This window comes from Nerophis ophidion, linkage group LG12 (genome assembly GCF_033978795.1).
Source record: "Nerophis ophidion isolate RoL-2023_Sa linkage group LG12, RoL_Noph_v1.0, whole genome shotgun sequence".
NCBI classification, from domain to species: Eukaryota; Metazoa; Chordata; class Actinopteri; order Syngnathiformes; family Syngnathidae; genus Nerophis; species Nerophis ophidion.
The window spans coordinates 2703007-2725793 of NC_084622.1; the positions used below are offsets into that span (position 1 = coordinate 2703007).

General features: G+C 41.8%; 1 protein-coding gene across 1 annotated transcript in view; it reads right to left on the reverse strand.

Annotated features, from left to right (window-relative positions):
* LOC133562888 (mitochondrial 10-formyltetrahydrofolate dehydrogenase-like) overlaps positions 1 to 22787 on the reverse strand; it is a 101274-nt gene that overhangs the window by 66031 nt on the left and 12456 nt on the right. The window contains exon 3 of the mRNA XM_061916703.1: positions 4675 to 4909. Coding sequence (XP_061772687.1) covers positions 4675 to 4909 — 235 coding nt within the window. The remainder of the gene's footprint in view (positions 1 to 4674; positions 4910 to 22787) is intronic.

The following is a 22787-nucleotide window of genomic DNA, read 5'->3' on the forward strand; positions in this document are numbered from 1 at the left end:
GCAACACTAAATTGGCCCTAGTGTGTGAATGTTGTCTGTCTATCTGTGTTGGCCCTGCGATGAAGTGGTGAGTTGTCCAGGGATTAACCCGCCTTCCGCACGATTGTAGCTGAGCTCCAGCGCCCCCCGCAACCCGGAAAGGAATAAGTGGTAGAAAATGGATGGATGGAACAACACTACTATTGCGACATACAGTGGACACAATTAGAACAGCAGTCTCTTTAGTTTAAAAATGCATTAAGCAAACTCATCTCACGGACCTGGTTGAACCTGTTCGCGGGCCTGATCCGGTACTCTTTGACGGCCATTTGGGACCTGTAACCTCCTAGGGATAATGAGTCATTCTTCGTCTTAATGGGAATATATGAACATCCCTGCAGTCGGCATCCTAATGACAGCAGACGTTGCACACAGTAAGTGATGTTTTATTATGTTTCATGAAGTCTGCAGTGATGAAGAAAAAGATTAATCCATCCATCCATTTTCTACCGCTTATTGCCTATCGGGGTCGCGGGGGGCGCTGGCGCCTATCTCAGCTACAATCGGGCGGAAGGCGGGGTACACCCTGGACAAGTCGCCACCTCCTCGCAGGGCCAACACAGATAGACAGACAACATTCACACACTAGGGACCATTTAGTGTTGCCAATCAACCTATCCCCAGGTGCATGTCTTTGGAAGTGGGAGGAAGCCGGAGTACCCGGAGGGAACCCACGCATTCACGGGGAGAACATGCAAACTCCACACAGAAAGATACCGAGCCTGGATTTGAACCCAGGACTATAGGACCTTCGTATTGTGAGGCAGACGCACTAACCCCTCTTCCACCGTGAAGGGCGAAAAAGATTAATGTGCAGCATATTCTTAAAATGATAAAAATTCGTAAACATGAAATGTTATTATAAATGTTTCTGTTACTACATTATATATATATATGTATATATATATATATATATATATATATATATACACACACATATACATAAATATATATATACACATATATATATACACACACACACACACACACACATATATATATATATTTATACACAAATATATATATGTATTTATACTCATATATATATACACACATATACATATATATACATATTATATATATATATGTATATATATATGGTATATATACTGTAGATATACATATATATGGTACATATACTGTATATATATATATATATATTTATATATATAAACCCTAATGAAGGTGTTGGGATGTTTTTTTAAGGGGTTTATGGGCGTAATTGTGCAGCTCCCATAAGCTCCATTGTAAGCAAACTTTTGATCGCATGTATTTAATATTTGGAAATAAAAAAAAAAACATCAATCGTCATGTCTCTCATAATGATGATGAAAAATAGGCAAAATTCCCCAAAAAGTGCAGTTCCCCTTCAAACCCACTACCGCCATTCGCAGGATATTTGCGGACAGAACGCCAGCAGCTGTTGTCTTACTACGCTACATTTGTATGCTTCTAATCGTTACGCCTCACCCCAGGTGACACCCATTAATAATACGCTCATTAATAGTACACACAATTGTATAGTTTTCACATGCTGTTTTGCGCTAAGTTTTACTTATTAGATCGGGTCCATGTGCACAACTCCTGCTGCTGAGCTAATTAACACGTGTGGAGTTCCCCAGGGTTCGGTCCTTGGCCCTGCACTCTTCAGCATCTACATGCTGCCGCTAGGTGACGTCATACGCAAATACGGTATTAGCTTTCACTGTTATGCTGATGACACCCAACTCTACATGCCCCTAAAGCTGACCAACACGCCGGATTGTAGTCAGCTGGAGGCGTGTCTTAATGAAATTAAACAATGGATGTCCGCTAACTTTTTGCAACTCAACGCCAAAAAAACGGAAATGCTGATTATCGGTCCTGCTAGACACCGACCTCTATTTAATGATACAATTCTAACATTTGACAACCAAACAATTAAACACGGCGACTCGGTAAAAAATCTGGGTATTATCTTCGACCCAACTCTCTCCTTTGAGGCACACATTAAAAGCGTTACTAAAACGGCCTTCTTTCATCTCCGTAATATCGCTAAAATTCGCTCCATTCTGTCCACTAAAGACGCCGAGATTGTCCTTGCGTTTGTTACGTCTCGTCTCGATTACTGTAATGTATTATTTTCGGGTCTCCCCATGTCTAGCATTAAAAGATTACAGTTGGTACAAAATGCGGCTGCTAGACTTTTGACAAGAAGAAGAAAGTTTGATCACATTACGCCTGTACTGTATATACTTTATATACATATATACATACATATATACCTATACTGTATATACCTTTATATACATATATACATACATATATACCTATACTGTATATACCTTTATATACATATATACATACATATATACCTGTACTGGCTCACCTGCACTGGCTTCCTGTGCACTTAAGATGTGACTTTAAGGTTTTACTACTTACGTATAAAATACTACACGGTCTAGCTCCATCCTATCTTGCCGATTGTATTGTACCATATGTCCCGGCAAGAAATCTACGTTCAAAGGACTCCGGCTTATTAGTGATTCCCAAAGCCCAAAAAAAGTCTGCGGGCTATAGAGCTTTTTCATTTCGGGCTCCAGTACTCTGGAATGCCCTCCCGGTAAAAGTTCGAGATGCCACCTCAGTAGAAGCATTTAAGTCTCACCTTAAAACTCATTTGTATACACCAGCCTTTAAATAGACTCCCTTTTTAGACCAGTTGATCTGCCGTTTCTTTTCTTTTTCTCCTATCTCCCACTCTCCCTTGTGGAGGGGGTCCGGTCCGATCCGGTGGCCATGTACTGCTCGCCTGTGTATCGGCTGGGGACATCTCTGCGCTGCTGATCTGCCTCCGCTTGGGATGGTTTCCTGCTGGCTCCGCTGTGAACGGGACTCTCGCTGCTGTGTTGGATCCGCTTTGGACTGGACTCTCGCGACTGTGATGGATCCATTATGGATTGAACTTTCACAGTATCATGTTAGACCCGCTCGACATCCATTGCTTTCCTCCTCTCCAAGGTTCTCATAGTCATCATTGTCACCGACGTCCCACTGGGTGTGAGTTTTCCTTGCCCTTATGTGGGCCTACCGAGGATGTCGTAGTGGTTTGTGCAGCCCTTTGAGACACTAGTGATTTAGGGCTATATAAGTAAACATTGATTGATTGATTGAATGAACAACTATTTCAACTATTGAAGTCGATCCACTCCTTTAAGGAATGTTATGACAAATCGGCCGAGCTCAGAAATGATGACGACAGTTGCATCGAGTTTAGATTCATAGACAGCAATGACAGAAGTTGATGTGTCCATTACGTTTAATCAAAAGTGCTGCAATTTTCACTTTTATTGCGGTCATTTTTAGAAGACGCACTAAGCAATAATAATATCATCTCTATGACTGCACTCTAGTGTTTTTAAGAATCTGCCGCAAAAATGTTAGCCTCTCATATGTTCTTCAAGGAACACTTCAGTTATGTAAATCACAAGTTTGACGACCCCCAGTGTTTTTTGTATGCTAGCAAGGCTAAATGTCAATGCAAGGATCTGCCAATGTGTTCACAGTGGTCCAAGTTCCTCTATACAACAGGTGCACTATAGTGTTTCTAGGAGTTTGCAGCAAAAATGTTTGTTTTGAACTAAACCCAGGGGCCAGGGACCAGGAGGGAGTCATTCCCCACCCCTAGGCTGCCAGTTGTAAAGCTCTGGCTTACAGGTTTTAAACTCTAAAATCCATCCATCCATCCATCATCTTCCGCTTATCCGAGGTCGGGTCGCGGGGGCAGCAGCCTAAGCAGGGAAGCCCAGACTTCCCTATCTCCAGCCACTTCGTCTAGCTCTTCCCGGGGGATCCCGAGGCGTTCCCAGGCCAGCCGGGTGACATAGTCTTCCCAACGTGTCCTGGGTCTTCCCCGTGGCCTCCTACCAGTTGGACGTGCCCTAAACACCTGCCTAGGGAGGCGTTCGGGTGGCATCCTGACCAGATGCCTGAACCACCTCATCTGGCTCCTCTCCATGTGGAGGAGCAGCGGTTTTACTTTGAGTTCCTCCCGGATGGCAGAGCTTCTCACCCTATCTCTAAGGGAGAGGAGGAAACTCATTTGGGCCGCTTGTACCCGTGATCTTGTCTTTTCGGTCAAGACCCAAAGCTCATGACCATAGGTGAGGATGGGAACGTAGATCGACCGGTAAATTGAGAGCTTTGCCTTCCGGCTCAGCTCCTTCTTCACCACAACGGATCGATACAACGTCCGCATTACTAAACTCTAAAATGAGAATTCATATTTAAATTCATACTTCGCTGCTATTAGCGAGGCTGTTTACAACTTGCTCACAGTTACAAACAAAAACATACAACAAGAACACAACTGTTTAGCTTATGTTCCCATTAGTGGTTTAACAAAACAAATGTATTTAATAATTACTGTTCATATTAAATAAAAGTAGCTCGTTGGTCCGAAGAATTTGCCTTGCGTTCACGCTGTCCCTCAGCACTGACTCGCCAGTCGGCACACATGCATGCAGGGAGCGCTTGCACGCACACAAAAACAACAAGTAACCTCTGATCTTGGTAAATACTTTGCAATCTGATTCTGATACTTGCTGACCGTGATAAATCGACCCTGACCCCAAACATATTCTAACTATTCCTCACCAGTTGATGGCTGAGGCTCCTCTGTGCAGCGGGAGGATTGAGGGGTGGTAAATGATGGAGCCATGCTTGGGATTATCAATAATGTTCATAGGGATGAACTGCGAGCAAAAGGGCATGACATTGAGCTCAGCATCCACCGCTTTGTAGGCCTCCACTACCTCTGGGAGAGGTTTCCCTTTGACTCGCCATCGAGGGAACTTGAAAACTGGTGTACCGTCCTTCTCGGCTGCCAAGGCTGAAAACGTAAGAGTACAAAACAGATTCTCCATTAATTTGTTATATCGTTTAATAAGGGTGTCCCAATAAAACTATTTCACTCTTGATTTCATACTGAGATTGGAGCCTTGAGTATGGGCCGAAACCGATATCAATCCAATATCTGCACGAATCATACATACTCTGATTATTTTGTAGTTTGGAAATGTCAGAAAATGTTTCATCAAGTGAAATTACTCATATTACATTGATAGGTGTTAGGGTTGAGTGTTGGTCTAGACCCCAAGATGTAGAGACCACAGGTGCAGTGCAGGTAAAATCTCATTTTTTTCTGGTTTCTCATTACAACATGTCCAAAAAGGAATATGAAAAAGCAGAGCTTCCTATTCCTTTTAATTGCAATTACTAAACACATTTTTGTCACTTCCAGTTCTCGGTTAATACCCAATTTAAATCCATAGATAATAAATAATAAAGCTCTCAATACATAGTTTAATACCGTACATTGTAATTCACATAGAAAGATAAATAAGACTCTCATTTTTCAAGTAAGTTTAAAATATTTATCGGGATTTTTCTTTGTACTTTATATGTTACGCCGGTTCGGCATTGTGATGCCGGGTTCGATTCCCTCGTGGATGCAAAGGTAAGAATATAAACAATTTATTTAACGAAAATGATCTATGAAACAAAACACTGGTGCTAATAAAAAGGCAAACCAAAGACGCTAGCATAAAAGCTAGGCTATACAACAATGAGAAATAAACTGGCACATAGGCACATAAAACAGTAAAACAAAAACTTCAGCATGAGAACTGGAATGAACAATGAATGGCTAGCGTGAAAAGCTTAGCGAGAATATACATACTTGAGAGTATTGCAGGCGTAACTTGTTGCGTGAAAAGCAAATCGTGAACCCAGGCTGAACAAACAAAAGAGGACGGCTTATAAAGTGACGGTGATTATCTGTAGCAGGTGTGCGGGGCGTGAGCAGCAGGTGAACTGATGTGTAACCATAGTGATGGACAAAAACAGGAAATAACGGGTCAGATTGAGAATGAAAAAACAAACATGTGAAGATCTGAGCAGCAGATCGCAACATTATAAACACTCAGGGCCTGATTTACTAAAGGTAAATGTTCACTAAAATATGTGCAAACTTGATAGCACAAGCAAAGCTGATGTAATAAACATGCGCAAAGTGGATGGAAGAATTAGGTGTGCAATCCGTTTTGCGTCTCTGTCTTCATTAATATGCAAAACAATGCTGATGGATCATCTAAACCCTCACAGTAGGTTGTATTCACCTGACGTCATTAACTAAACGAGGCTTGAAGTGGTGGGCCAGCGAGTGTCTGTTGTCATAGAGTTTAATTTTTACAAAAGACAACAAGAATACTGTCACAAACTCCAGACCAAAGGAGCAGAGTCGAAGATTGCACAAGTTTAGAGTGATCACTTTGTTAAGGTTTGTTTGATAATATTTTAACATTTACTATTTCCCATTTAAGTATCATCTTAATATTGTTTGTATTGTATCTTGTTTCGGCGTTCTTAAAACACATTTTTGCTAAGAGTGATTCGTAAAGCACCAACTTGGCAAGTCTAAATAAAAGAAAGCAAAAGTGACCAAAACCTAAAAGAGTTAATGTTTTACCACGGGCAGCAATCATAAATGAAGCTTTCAGCAAATTGAAACTTTGAGATCTATAATTATATGTTGAAAAAGACGGGAAAAACATGCATACTTGTAAACGGCGCGTAATACAACAACAACAAAGCAACAAACATGGCAGTAGACCAGGGGTGCCCACACTTTTTCTGCAGGCGAGCTACTTTTCAATTGACCAACTCAAGGGGATCTACCTCATTTATATATATCATTTATATTTATTTATTTATGAAAGAGACATTTTTGTAAACAAGTTAAATGTGTTTAATGATAATACAAGCATGTGTAACACATATAGATGTCTTTCTTTCACAAAGACAAGAATATAAGTTGGTGTATTACCTGATTCTGATGACTTGCATTGATTGGAATCAGACAGTAATGATGATAACGCCCACATTTTCAAATGGAGGAGAAAAAAAGTTGTCCTTTCTGTACAATACCACATGAAAGTGGTTGGATTTTGGCATCTAATTCATCCAGCTTCCATACACTTTACAAGAAAAACATTGGCGGCAAATTCCGTAGCTTGCTTGATTGACATTCACGGCACCCGAGGGTCTTGTGAGATGACGCTGGCTGCTGCCAGTTCATTATTATGAAAAAATGACAGAGAGGAAGGCGAGAAACACTTTTTATTTCAACAGACTTTCGCGCCGTCCCTTCCGTCAAAACTCTAAAGGCCGACTGCACATTTCCTATCTTCACAATAAAAGCCCTGCTTCATGCTGCCTGCGCTAACAAAATAAGAGTCTCGGAAAGCTGGCGTGCACAAGTGATGTGCACGCCAGCTTTCTAAGGGATCGCTTGTGCACGCCAGTTTTCCGAGACTCTGTATTTAGTTAGCGCAGGCAGCATGAAGCAGGGCTTTTATTGTGAAGATAGGAAATGTGCAGTCGGCCTTTAGAGTTTTGACGGAAGGTACGGCGCGAGAGTCTGTTGAAATAAAAAGTGTTTCTCGCCTTCCTCTCGGTCATATTTTCATAATAATGATCTTGCAGCAGCCAGCGTCATCTCACAAGACCCTCCGGTACCGTGAATGTAATTTAAGTGACGTCTTGGTGAAGATTGATGATCACTTATTTTTAGGTCTATTTTTTTTAAAAGCCTGGCTGGAGATCGACTGACACACCCCCCGCGGTCGACTGGTAGCTCGAGATCGACGTAATGGGCACCCCTGCAGTAGACGCAAAGTTAAATCACAAAATAATGTATAACCTTAGCCGAGCAAAAATCATACATGATTTATCCAAGAGAGTCTTGACACCAATTTCCTTGACCCAGCCGCACGCAGAGAAGTTGAAGGCCTCAATAGTTTTCTATCTGTTTTGTCGTGGAGAATGAAGTCTGGAGCACCAGCCAGTTTAACATGACTGGGAACGCGACCAACAGATAATTGTTAAGATCAATCAGCAAATCTTTTTTGACAACATATATGGATAGATTCCATTGCACATTTACATTTTTTTGCAGGAAGATCCTGGCCCCTTGCATCCTCGGTGAGTCCGCACGCTGCTTGCTGCACATTAGCCATATTGGTTTGGCTTGGTGGCCCACTACTTTGTTTACTTACGTTCAAAAGTCACGTGACCTAATACAACCTATATTGGGAGGACATTGTGCAAATATAAGTAGTTAGCACATGCAATTTGATTTATTAATACTCATCGCCATTTTGTAATCACTATTTTGCATTTTATTTAGCGTTTGTCAGAAGGATGAGAAAATTGAAAATTCCACACACAGCTATAGGATCAGTGCTCACGCTGCAAAGACAGACGATGGACAGACCAGAATCTTAGGTGTGTGTGTCAACATTTTGGATGGTAGAAATAAAAAACATTAGACATATCGTTTATTCAGCAACATTATTTTAATATTTTACAGCTGCTAAATGACTTAAGGGGCTGATTAAAACTCAATTCAATTGATGCTTTTGGGTGTCCTTTAGTATTTTTTAATGACGTTATTTTTTTCCGTATATATTCACGGTGGCAGAGGGGTTAGTGCGTCTGCCTCACAATACGAAGGTCCTGCAGTCCTGGGTTCAAATCCAGGCTCGGGATCTTTCTGTGTGGAGTTTGCATGTTCTCCCCGTGAATGCGTGGGTTCCCTCCGGGTACTCCGGCTTCCTCCCACTTCCAAAGACATGCACCTGGGGATAGGTTGATTGGCAACACTAAATGGTCCCTAGTGTGTGAATGTGAGTGTGAATGTTGTCTGTCTATCTGTGTTGGCCCTGCGATGAGGTGGCGACTTGTCCAGGGTGTACCCCGCCTTCCGCCCGATTGTAGCTGAGATAGGCGCCAGCGCCCCCCGCGACCCCGAAAGGGAATAAGCGGTAGAAAATGGATGGTATGGATGGATATTATATATTATTAGAATATTTCTTATATGGAAAAAACAACTTCTTTGTCACATATATGGATCATGTTTTGTTTTGTCATGTTATGTTTTTGAATTTGGACAATCAGTCACGTTTTGCACTTCCTGGTTTTGTTTGCTGCCATGCCAACCTCATTAGTTTTCACCTGTCACGTCCCTGTTCTCAGCCTCACCTGTTTTCGCTAATCATCACAGCTATTTAAGTCACTCTTTTTCTTGTCTTCGTCCTGGAATCCTCACACTCACACACGCACCCTACCCATGCTGTCCAAACCTTTACGTCCTCGCCCACAGTTCCATGCCGAGTAAGTTTCTGTATTTATGCCACAGTGCTATTTTTGTTTTGTATGTTCATAGTTCATTCATGCCAATCGAGCAAGTGTTTTTGTTTCCTGTTGGTATTTTGTAGCCAAGTTTTATACCTCCTTGTGAGCGCCCTTAGTTTGATTATTTTTGATTATAGTGTTTGCTTATTTAATAAATCATGTACTTACATTCATGCCTGACTCGTCCCACATCATCCTTGCATCGAGGAAGCACAAACATCCACAGCCCGAGCCTGACATTCTTAAAGTATGCATTTTTGCATATTAGGCGGAGTAAGTGCAACCCTAAAGGTAGGATTATGATAACTTTAATTGACCAGCAAATGAGAGTGTTTGTGTTGGTATACCTCTATAATTTGAATTTTCCTGAAGGGACCCTCCTGAAGGAATCAATAAAGTAAAATCTATCAATCTATTTAATAGACACAAAATCCTAATTTAAATAAGGCCATTTTATAATTGCGCATGCAGTTTTAGTAAAGGGGAAGTGCACTTTTTTTGTTTTATTTTGCCAATCGTTTACAAGCATTATGAGAGAGAAGATGACAGATGGATTTTTTTATGCATTATAACTCATAAATAAAAGTAAATACAAGTCTGCTCACAAAGCTATTCTGCCCATAAAGCCCTCGAAATAACCGTCCATTAACTGCCAACAATACTTCATCTACAAATTGCGACTTGAATATTAAGCAAGTATTAGAGCAATTGTCATTATAAGTGGTAACCTAGACTATTTATAGCGGCACCCAGATCAGAGGGAGCTTTGTATCTTGCGTGGCTATGTTGGCATCATCGGCTGGTGAGCGGCTGTCTCGCCTCGGAGCTTGTGAAAGTTTATTCTAGATCATAAACACTGCCTCTCAACTGGCTATTAGCAGGATGAGGACATAATCTGACAAGCTGGTCAACTTTGGCATCAATAAATGGCGAGAAAGACACCAAACTCGCAAAAGTCGCTTGGCTCCAAGCCCTCTTTTTCTTTGTAAGGACTATGAGTCATTTTTCTCATTCCTGGTAACAGCAGAAATTGTACAGTAAGTGATGTTTTATAATATTTGATTGCTTTTATGACGTCTGCAGTGAAAGTGAAAGTCTTGATGGCTTTTTGAAATTAATGCGCTGCCTTGTGCTTGAAATAATCAAAATACATAAATATTAGATGTTTTTAAAAATGCGCCCGTTACTGCATTACAAGGGCAGCACAGTGGCACAGAGGTTAGTGCATGTGCCTCAGAAAACCAAGGTCCTGAGTTCAATCCCAGGCTCGGGATCTTTCTGTGTGCAGTTTGCATGTTTTGCACTTGACTGCGTGGGTTCCCTCCGGGTACTCCGGCTTCCTCCCACCTCCAAAGACATGCACCTGGGGATAGGCCCCTCCCACTTACAAAGACATGCACCTGGGGATAGGCCCCTCCCACCTCCAAAGACATGCACCTGGGGATAGGCCCCTCCCACTTCCAAAGACATGCACCTGGGGATAGGCCCCTCCCACCTCCAAAGACATGCACCTGGGGATAGGCCCCTCCCACTTCCAAAGACATGCACCTGGGGATAGGCCCCTCCCACCTCCAAAGTCATGCACCTGGGGATAGGCCCCTCCCACCTCCAAAGACATGCACCTGGGGATAGGCCCCTCCCACCTCCAAAGTCATGCACCTGGGGATAGGCCCCTCCCACCTCCAAAGTCATGCACCTGGGGATAGGCCCCTCCCACTTCCAAAGACATGCACCTGGGGATAGGCCCCTCCCACCTCCAAAGACATGCACCTGGGGATAGGCCCCTCCCACTTCCAAAGACATGCACCTGGGGATAGGCCCCTCCCACCTCCAAAGACATGCACCTGGGGATAGGCCCCTCCCACTTCCAAAGACATGCACCTGGGGATAGGCCCCTCCCACCTCCAAAGACATGCACCTGGGGATAGGCCCCTCCCACTTCCAAAGACATGCACCTGGGGATAGGCCCCTCCCACCTCCAAAGACATGCACCTGGGGATAGGCCCCTCCCACTTCCAAAGACATGCACCTGGGGATAGGCCCCTCCCACCTCCAAAGACATGCACCTGGGGATAGGCCCCTCCCACCTCCAAAGACATGCACCTGGGGATAGGTTGATTGGCAACACTAAATGGTCCCTAGTGTGTGAATGTGCGTGTGACTGTTGTCTGTCTATTTATGTTGGCCCTGTGATGAGGGGGCGACTTGTCCAGGGTGTACGCCGCCTTCCTCTCAATTGCCGCTGAGATAGGCTCCAGCAGCCCCCGCGACCCCAAAAGGGACAAGCGGTAGAAAATGGATGGATGGATGAACTGCATTACATTTATACTTACGGTGTGTTTATAAAACCTTGATGGAAGTGTTCTAATGTTCTTTTAGAGCGCTTTACAGGCAGCATGGCGAGCAGTAGAGAATATGGAGTGATTTATTTTGTCTACATCCATCCATCCATTTGTTTACTGCTTCTCACAGGGGTGCTGGAGCCCATCTCAGCTGCATTTGGGCGAAACGTGGGGTACACCGTGGACAAGTCGCCACCTCATCGCAGGGCCAACACAGATAGACAGAAAACATTCACACACTAGGGACCATTTTAGTGTTGCCAATCAACCTATCCCCAGGTGCATGTTTTTGGAGGTGGGAGAAATCCGGGGTACTCAGAGAGAACCCACGCAGTCATTAGCTTCATTCAGTATTGACCTATTTCTTGTCAGTTTATTTTGTATAATTGATCAAATAAAAACACAACTTGTTTTATATTATCTTTGTCATTTGTATTCATTGGTTTCTTTAAAAAAAAAACAAGGACAACATCTGAGACTTTATCCAAGGCCTAATTCATAGCACAAAGCACAATAGTTTTAAACCATTTGAAAAACAATTGGCCAAACTCATTGATACCACAGTTCTTTTAAATATTTTTTTTTTCTCAAAGTAATATGTTCAAATGGGTTTAAGTCATTTTCCAGGTCATTCCATGCCTAAGGTGTAGTACACTGGAATGCTGTCTTGCTTAACTCTGTTTTGACTCTAGGAACCACCATCAGTCTTTTTTTCTGAGAACACAGCCTACTGAATTGCATACTGTGGTATGTATGCATGGACAGTATGTTCTGAGGTTGGATGGGAGGAGCCCAGGAATACATTTGTCAATGAAAGTCAAGAAATGAGACCAGATGTGAACATTCAGAGATGAAAACTCAAACCCAGCATACAACCCACAATGATTTCCAAAGCCAGTCTCAAAGTGTAAATTACAGTGGTAGACAATTAAAAAGCCGCTCTGACACATTTCTTTTGTGAATGTGTCTGAACAGGGGATCATCACAATTCAGTAAAATGTAAAACTTTTTTTTGTATGAACAATAGTTTTTGGGAGACAAGCTGTCTCTCAGGTAATTGTTATGCTATAACTAGCGAGCAAAAACATGGGTTACGAGTGTCTTTACCACTAGTTGGCATAGCGAATGTCTGCAGTGAAACCTGTAAGATCTGTCTGAATTATCTAGTGTCTCATCTGCTAGCGATAGCTAATAGCTAGCAATTAAGACTGACACTTTGTTTTTCCAACCATGGGAATGAAGAAAGTTGGGGGCTCAAACACATCCCCAATGCTTACCATCAACACCGGGGTCGCACAGGGATGTGTGTTGACCATTCCTGTACACACTCTACACCAGGGGTGCCCACACTTTTTCTGCAGGCGAGCTACTTTTCAATTGACCAACTCGAGGGGATCTACCTCATTTATATATATCATTTATATTTATTTATTTATGAAAGAGACATTTTTGTAAACAAGTTAAATGTGTTTAATGATAATACAAGCATTTGTAACACATATAGACGTCTTTCTTTCACAAAGACAAGAATATAAGTTGGTGTATTACCTGATTCTGATGACTTGCATTGATTGGAATCAGACAGTAATGATGATAACGCCCACATTTTCAAATGGAGGAGAAAAAAAGTTGTCCTTTCTGTACAATACCACATGAAAGTGGTTGGTTTTTGGCATCTAATTCATCCAGCTTCCATACACTTTACAAGAAAAACATTGGCGGCAAATTCCGTAGCTTGCTTGATTGACATTCACGGCACCCGAGGGTCTTGTGAGATGACGCTGGCTGCTGCCAGTTCATTATTATGAAAAAATGACCGAGAGGAAGGCGAGAAACACTTTTTATTTCAACAGACTTTCGCGCCGTCCCTTCCGTCAAAACTCTAAAGGCCGACTGCACAGTTCCTATCTTCACAATAAAAAAGCCCTGCTTCATGCTGCCTGCGCTAACAAAATAAGAGTCTCGGAAAGCTGGCGTGCACAAGTGATGTGCACGCCAGCTTTCTGAGGGATCGCTTGTGCACGCCAGTTTTCCGAGACTCTGTATTTAGTTAGCGCAGGCAGCATGAAGCAGGGCTTTTATTGTGAAGATAGGAAATGTGCAGTCGGCCTTTAGAGTTTTGACGGAAGGTACGGCGCGAGAGTCTGTTGAAATAAAAAGTGTTTCTCGCCTTCCTCTGGGTCATATTTTCATAATAATGATCTTGCAGCAGCCAGCGTCATCTCACAAGACCCTCCGGTACCGTGAATGTCATTTAAGTGACGTCTTGGTGAAGATTGATGATCACTCATTTTTAGGTCTATTTTTTTTAAAAGCCTGGCTGGAGATCGGCTGACACACCCCCCGCGGTCGACTGGTAGCTCGCGATCGACGTAATGGGCACCCCTGGTGTAACCCGGCCCATAGTTGCGGTTCCAATATTGGCTACACGTGACAGGTGCGTTAATGTCAAGCCACGCAAAGATAGATTTCTTTTGGTTTCCTAGCGGCACGGTATCTTTTGGAATTTTGCCTTCGTCATGGGAAATAAAACATCATTCTCACCAGCAAGTTTCTTCCATTGCATGCGCACAGACAAGACAGTCGCAACATTGGGCCCACAACATAACAGTAATAGATGGTAGTTTTTGATTTAGTTTAGTTATACTGTATTTACTTTGTTTTGCTCAACATCCATCCATCTATCCATTTTTCTACCGCTTATTCCCTTTGGGCTCGTGGGGGGCGATGGTGCCTATCTCAGCTACATTCGGGCGGAAGGTGGAGTACACCATGGACAGGTCCTCACCTCATCACAGGACCAACACAGATAGACAGACACACTCACATTCACACACTAGGGACCATTTAGTGTTGCCAATCAACCTATCCCCAGGTGCATGTCTTTGGAAGTGGGAGGAAGCCGGAGTACCCTGAGGGAACCCACGCAGTCACGAGGAGGACATGCAAACTCCATCCAGAATGATCCCGAGCCCGGGATTGAACCTTCGTATCGTGAGGCAGACGCACTAACCCCTCTCCCACCGTGCTGCCCTTTGCTCAACCAATTGTATGTAATAAAAACAAATACTGAAGTAGTTTATATATTGTGTTGATATTGTTAAAGGGGAAGCAGACCTTTTTTTTGTAATTTTGCCTATCGTTCACAATCATTATGAAAAACATGACGACGAACGGATTTTGTTTTTTAATGCTTTCTAATTATTAAATAAACGTAAATAAAAGCCTGCTTACAGCTGAGCCAGTGGGAGGTCCTCTACTCCGCCCATAAAATCTGATAAATAACCATTCAAAAAGCACCAACAATACTCCATTTACATTTCGTGACTTCAATATTAGTGATATTGTTATTATAAGTGCTAACACAGACAAACTATTTATAGCGGTGACGTGATCACTACCCTGTGTGCCGATGTTTACATCTTTGAGTGGTCTGCTGCTTCCTTGCTTCTTTGTTCCCTGTCAAATTATTCTAAATCATAAATCCTGCATCTCACCTGGAACATAGATAGCTTAGGATATATTCCGACAAGTTGGGTCACATTGACAGCCATTTAGGACTTGCATCGGGCAAGAAAAACATGAAAAGAGCTCGACCCCCTCAATGCGAACCACCCACTCCCATGTCTCTTAGAATGATTGTGAACCATAGGCACAATTCCAAAAAAAGTGCAGTACCCATTCAAACTGTCAATAACACTCACCATACATACATATGAATTTATAGTTGAACATGTAATCGGTATCGCTATTGGTATCTGTGATGTTTTTATTTCCCTGCCTTCTCGGTTGCTTGTGATTTGTCTCCTCAGCTCATTAGCCTCCAGCGAGGGCCGGACACTAGACACACCTGCAACCACTTCCCACGGAGTATTTAAGCCCGTCACCCACTACTGGTCCTTGTCGGTTAATTTTCTGTTCCTGCACCTCCCACGTGCATGTGCCTGCGTCGCTCCGTCAGACCGGTATGTTTCAATTCCACATCTGTGTATTTCCTAACCTTGTGATGTTTTATTTTCTAGCCTCACTGAGGCAGTAAAGACCTTTGCCTGCGCCCTTGTGCGTCCCGGCCTTCCCACTGCCAACCACTGTGGAACCGGCTTCAGTTAATGTACATGGTGTGCCCTTTATACCCCATCGCTTTACATTGCACTTATTGGACTGATTAAATATATTCCCGTTTGTTATTCAAACTTGCCTCCCCCCTTCACCAGTTCTTAACAGGTATCGCCTGATCTCACTCATGGTTGATCAGTATCGGAACCGGCAGCTTAAATCCCCCCTGATCGGAACATCCCTCGTTGCCAGACAATATGACGGAACAGAAAGGATCTGTGTTGACCATTTTGCAACTTTGTCACTACATTTAGCGAGTAGGTCTATGTAGAAAAGGGAACATTATCACCAGAGCTATGCAAGCGTCAATATATACTTTGATGTTGCAGAAAAAAGACCATGTATTTTTTTAACCGATTTCCGAACTCTAAATGGGTGAATTTTGTCGAATTAAACGCCTTTCTGTTTATCGGTCTTGTAGCGATGACATCAGAACGTGACGTCACCGAGGTAATACACCCGCCATTTTCATTTTCACATTACAAACACCGGCTCTCAGCTATGTTATTTTCCGTTTTTTTGACTTTTTTTGGAACCTCGGAGACATCATGCCTCGTCGGTGTGTTGTCGGAGGGTGTAACAACACTAACAGGGAGGGATTCAAGTTGCACCACTGGCAAGAAATCTTCCGCCAGACCCCCATTGAATGTGCCAGAGTGTCTGCACATTTTACCGGCAATGCTAAGACAGACATGGCACAGAGATGTATGGATAACCCGCAGATGCATTTGCAACGATTAAGTCAACGAAATCACAAAGGTGAGTTTTGTTGATGTTGTTGACTTATGTGCTAATCAGACATATTTGGTCGCAGCATGAATGCCAGCTAATCGATGCTAACATACTACGCTAATCGATGCTAAAATGCTATTTACGCTAGCTGTATGTACATTTGAAACTAGATACCCACATTTAATGCAAAACAAACACTTACCAATAGACGGATTTAAGTTGCTCCAGTGTCAAAAGACGCGAAAGTCCTGATCGTTTAGTCTGCACATTTTACCGGTGATGCTAATAAGGCAGCCATGCTATGGGCCACTTCATTAGGTACACCCATGCTATGGCCGAATAGCGTCAATAGCTATTCGCTCAATAGCTTCAGTTTCTTAATCAATTTCGTTTTCGCTATCTGCCTCCATACTCCGACCATCCGTTTTAATACATGCGTAATCTGTTGAATCGCTTAAACCGCTGAAATCCGAGTCTGAATCCGAGCTAATGTCGCTATATCTTGCTGTGGTAACCGCCATGTTGTTTGTATTGGCAGCACTGTATGACGTCACAGGAAAATGGACAGTCGCATCGCAAATAGCGAAAATCAAAAACTTCAAAGCTTTTTTTAGGGATATTCCGGGAGGTGTAAAATTTTGAAAAAAACTTCGAAAAATAAAACAAGCCACTGGGAACTGATTTTTATTGTTTTTAACCCTTTTGAAATTGTGATAATGTTCCCCTTTAAAGGTGAAAGAGAAGAGTTAGTCTTGTTTTGTCCGTTTATAAGCCAATCAAATACAACAAAACAAATATGTATTTTGTAGTTTTTAAAATAAAACCATTAATATATCGAAAATCGAGTTTTCTGAGAGAAAAATCAGGATTTAATTTTGGATCAAAATTGTGCTGCCCTATAGTGTACTTTGAGTAGAAGAGGTTTTAAAATGACAAGCTTGGAATCTCTAGCATTTGCAATGAAACTGTTCAGATATGAAGTCAGAGGGCCATTGATTGTGTTGTATAGTTGCCACAGCCACTCCTCTAAAGTTGACACAAACACTACAAGACCGACCCGAATATACTGATTTTACAACATTGCAGACCTGAACTATCATTATCCAAGGTTACCACCTCAAACAAGTCCAGCCCAGTCCACCATGTCTGTTTTCCCTTTATAAACATTTGAGGGCAAGGCAGTCTTAACACAGGTAGGTCAGGGTCAACGTCAGGGTCATGCTATTCACTCTGCATGAGACATGACTGCAAATGCAAACAAGAGCTCTTTAAAAACAAAACGCCTCTTTATAGATCATGATTTAAATGTCATAAAGTGGGAATCATACATCAGCTTTGTACTTGATTTTTAACAAACTAAGTCCTTAAAAGGAAACTGCACTTTTTGGGGGGGAATTATGCCTATCGTTCAGAATCCTTATTAGAGACAAGAAGACCCAAATATATTAGTTTTTTTGCATTGTAACTTGTAGTAATCAGCTGCAGGGTTGGCTAGCAATGCAACTAATGGGAGGAATGCATTCTGCCTAGGGCTGGGTGATATATCGATGTACTCGATATATCGCGGGTTTGTCTCTGTGCGATATAAAATATGAATAAGTCGTGATATTCGAGTATACGTCCTCACGCAGTTGCTTTTAGCTGCGAACATTATACTACAGGCGTTTCTCACTCTTTGTCTCTGTTTTTTACAGAGACTTAAAACATCACACGCTCTCGGCGAGCAGAGAGGTAGCGACATGGGTAACGTTAGCAGTGGCAGGTGCTAACGCTGCGGTGCTAGTGGTAAAACGAGAAAAAGAAGGTGCGAATCCGGTAACAAATGAAGGAATAATTAATTCCCAAGAAAAACGGCACGGGGTCCATCGTCTGGCGGTGGTTTGGCTTCAAGTGGGAAGATGTTTGACAAGTATGCGGCAAAAGTGTTGCTACAAAAAGTAGCAGCACTGCTAATTTTAGTCACCCGCTAGAGAATGAAGAGTGCTTGAAACTCCGCATGTCAACATCTCGGCCGGTGTCACACCCAACAAAATGCCCAAGCAACCATTTCTACATAAACAGCATATAAAAAAAAAGGGTCAACAACAGAAGGAGATAACGGCTGCAGGAACCCACCACATAGCGAAGGACATACACTCTTTGATTTCCTATTATGCAGCTCATTTTTATTTGACAGTTATTGAAATATCTTGTGTGACATCATGCACAAAAGTGCACTTTATAAGTTTTAAACTATTGCAGTGGCGTTCTGTACAAAAAGTGCACTTTAATTTGGTGTTGTTTTGATATGTCATCTTAGTGACATCATGCACAAAAGTGCACTAATAGCTTGTTTTAAAATGTCTTTGACAATCTTACACTTTCTGTTTTGGAATTTATATGAATGTTTGTGCCACCGCTTAATAACTGTTTAATAAATACAGTTTTGGTAAATTGCCTTAGTGGTGATTCCCCTCTCTGCGTGAACGTTTAAAATGAGTATATATTAATGCAGTATGAACAAGAATGTTTTGATGTAGACACATAGAATCATCATTCTGCTGTGATTATATGCATCATGTGTTAGTTCAAGGCTAAGGAGAAATATCAAGATGTATATCGTGCGTCGTGACATGGCCTAAAAATATTGAGATATTAATAAAAGGCCATATCGCCCAGCCTTAATTCTGCGTCTAAATCACTTTGAAAATGCATCTAAAACCCGCCAACAATACTTCAATTAGGTTCCGTAACCTGGATAATAACCAAGCAGTAGCAACATTGATTGATATTGTAAGAGTGAACACTAAGGAAATGTTTTGCTAGCGAGGAACACCTAAGGAGCTGTCACGCCAAAAACCTTCCCCCCCATTTACTTCCGGGGTCATGATTAATACAGACGTTTTGTTAACGCTATATTATAAAAATATAACGCGATATCAGGGGCGCTCACACTTTTTCTGCAGGCGAGCTACTTTTCAATTGACCAAGTCGAGGAGATCTACCTCATTCCTATTTATAATTTATATTTATTTATTTATGAAAGAGACATTTTTGTTAACAAGTTAATGGTGTTTAATGATAATACAAGCATGCTTAACACACATAGATTCCTTTCTTTCACAAAGACAAGAATATAAGTTGGTGTATTACCTGATTCTGATGACTTGCATTGATTGGAATTAGACAGTGGTGCTGATAACGTCCACATTTTCAAATGGAGGAAAAAAAAAGTCCTCCTTTCTGTCCAATACCACATGAAAGTGGTTGGATTTGGCATCTCATTTGTCCAACTTGCATACTCGTTTTTAAACACTTTGTTACGAGAGTAGCATATGTGTGTGGCCCTTTAATGTCTGGCAGCAGGTGAGTGACGTCAGTGAGTGTGCGGGTGGGCAAGCAAGTGAGAAAGCGGTCGCTGAGGGCGGTGGAGAAATACATTGGCATCAAACTCCGTAGCTTGCTAGCTTTCTGAGACTCTTATTTTGTTAGCACAGGCAGGATGAAACAGGTCTTTTATGGTGAAGACAGGAACTGTGCAGTCGCTCTTTAGAGTTTTGACAGTAGGTACGGAGTCTCTAGAAATAAAATGTGTTTCTCTGCGTCCGCCCTGTTAGTGATTTTTTTCTTAAATATGAGCTCGCAGCAGCCAGCGTCATCTCACAAGATCCTCGGGTGCCGAGAATATCAAACAACTGACGAAAGTGAAGTCTTGGTATGATTGATGATTGCTCATTTTTATGTCTATTTTTTAATGCCTGGCTTGAGATCGACTGACACACCCTCCGAGATCGACCAGTCGATCGCGATCGACGTAATGCCCACCCCTGCGCTATATTATAAAAATACGGACGTTTTGTTAACGCTATATTATAAAAAAATTAAAATAACAATTTACAAACACAAGCTATGGGATGACATAAGAGGAAACGTGACCCCGGAAGTAAATGCGTCATCCCATAGCTTGTGTTTGTAAATTGTTTTGTAATTTTTTTTATAATATAGCGTTAACAAAATGTCTGCATTTTTATAATATAGCGTTATATTTTTAGAATATAGCGTTAACAAAACGTCTGTATTAATCATGACCCTGGAAGTAAATGGGGGGGTTGTAGGGGGGAAGAAATTTGGCGTGACAGCACACATTGCCGTGCTAGTTAGACGTAAGCGTCAACAACTGAATGGCTTTTGAGCCTGTTTGTAATGTGATAAGTAAGTAACTGATAAAGTAGGGTGAGGAGGTGTATTCGGACTGGCCCTTAAGATGCAACCTATTGTATGGGTGCATTTTTTACGAACCAGAAAAAAATCAGAGCCTCAGCTTTAGGAGTGTCATACATATGACCCACGACATTGCACAATAGCGGCGTGACAAACGCCATTTTTCCAGTAATGAGTAATCTAATGACCATTACATACGCCGTAAATGTTACGTTGGATCCAGCATCGCACGCTACTTTGGAAGAAGTTGTTGTTGTTGGTAGTTGTTCTGCATAGCGTTATCAGTAGCCAGAGGAGCCTGTTCAGTGCTAGACTGCTTCATCCCAAGTGCAGGACTAATAGACTCAAGAACTCCTTTGTCCCACACGCCATTAGACTGTACAACTCCTCTCTGGGACGGGGGGCAGGGGGTACTAGGATGACAGGGGATGCAAAACATTAACAGTGCAATACGTTTTCATAACATGGTCACTACTGCCTACTTTGTCTTGTTATATTCTTATTTTACTGTTATATTGTTATTCCCATTGTTTTTATTCTTTTTTGTAATATTTCTCTATTTTGTTTCCTTTTAAACCCCCATTATTTACTTTTTTTTTAAATTGATCTCAACTCTGTACACTGCTGCTGGAATTTAAATTTTCCTGAATGAACTCTCCTGAAGGAATCAATAAAGTACTATCTATCTATCTATAAATGGGTTGTACTTGTATAGCGCTTTTCTACCTTCAAGGTACTCAAAGCGCTTTGACACTACTTCCACATTTACCCATTCACACACACACATTCACACACTGATGGAGGGAGCTGCCATGCAAGGCGCCAACCAGCACCCATCAGGAGCAAGGGTGAAGTGTCTTGCTCAGGACACAACGGACGTGACGAGGTTGGTACTAGGTGGGATTTGAACCAGGGACCCTCGGGTTGCGCACGGCAACTCTCCCACTGCGCCACGCCGTCCCTATCTAATGTCAACAACACTTGAGAATTTGAGCAAGTTCACTTCAGGAAGTAGCTGTTTAGTAGTACAAGCATCAGCTATAACACACACAAGTAATGCACAATTACCGCGGGGAATAATTAAGAACAATGAAGTAAATTATTAATCATGTAATTCTAAAAAGACCCTATTTGTGGACAAGGCGAGACAACGCCAATAATGCACATTCAGCCGTTTTGTGAACTATCAGTAAACACGTTCAACAGAAGCTGCCGTCAGAAACATTTCTTTCCACTCAGTTATTCCTTGCAGACTACTAATGAAAAAGCACACACTTTAATGCAGGGGTGTCAAACTCGTTTTCATTGGGGGCCACATGGCAGTTACGGCCGCCCTCAGAGGGCCACTTGTAACAGTGAATAATACATACATTTGAAATTGCTTCATTACACAATTATGTATTGTTATATATTTGTATGTACACTGTAAGAAAAACATATAGATTTTAGAGTAAAGTTTAGCCGCCAAAATTTTACCATAGAATTAAAATGTTTTTTACAATGTATACTGTAAATGTAAATGTGAAAACAGTACCACTGTTTTACTGTAAAATCTACAGTTTTGTTTTTTACAGTGTTTTACTGTAAATTTGAAAACAATATAACAGATTATTTTGTTATTTGTTTTTACAGTAACATTCTGGCAACTGAGCTACTAGTTTTTTACCTTTTTTTTTTTTTTTTTACATTGTACAATTTGATAGATAAGTTGCTTGAAAATCATGAGTCAAGCAGATATTGGAGAACTTATTTTGATGTTTGGAATGTGTGATAACATTATATCACAATAATTTGTTGCAATATTTGATTAAGTTTAAAATACATACAATTGCATACGGTACATATATTTTTTTCTGTCAAACTAGAAAGTTGACTACATTTAGATATAAATAGATGCATGGTAGGCTTCACGGTGGAAGAGGGGTTAGTGCGTCTGCCTCACAATACGAAGTTCCTGCAGTCCTGGGTTCAAATCCAGGCTCGGGATCTTTCTGTGTGGAGTTTGCATGTTCTCCCCGTGACTGCGTGGGTTCCCTCCGGGTACTCCGGCTTCCTCCCACTTCCAAAGACATGCACCTGGGGATAGGTTGATTGGCAACACTAAATTGGCCCTAGTGTGCGAAT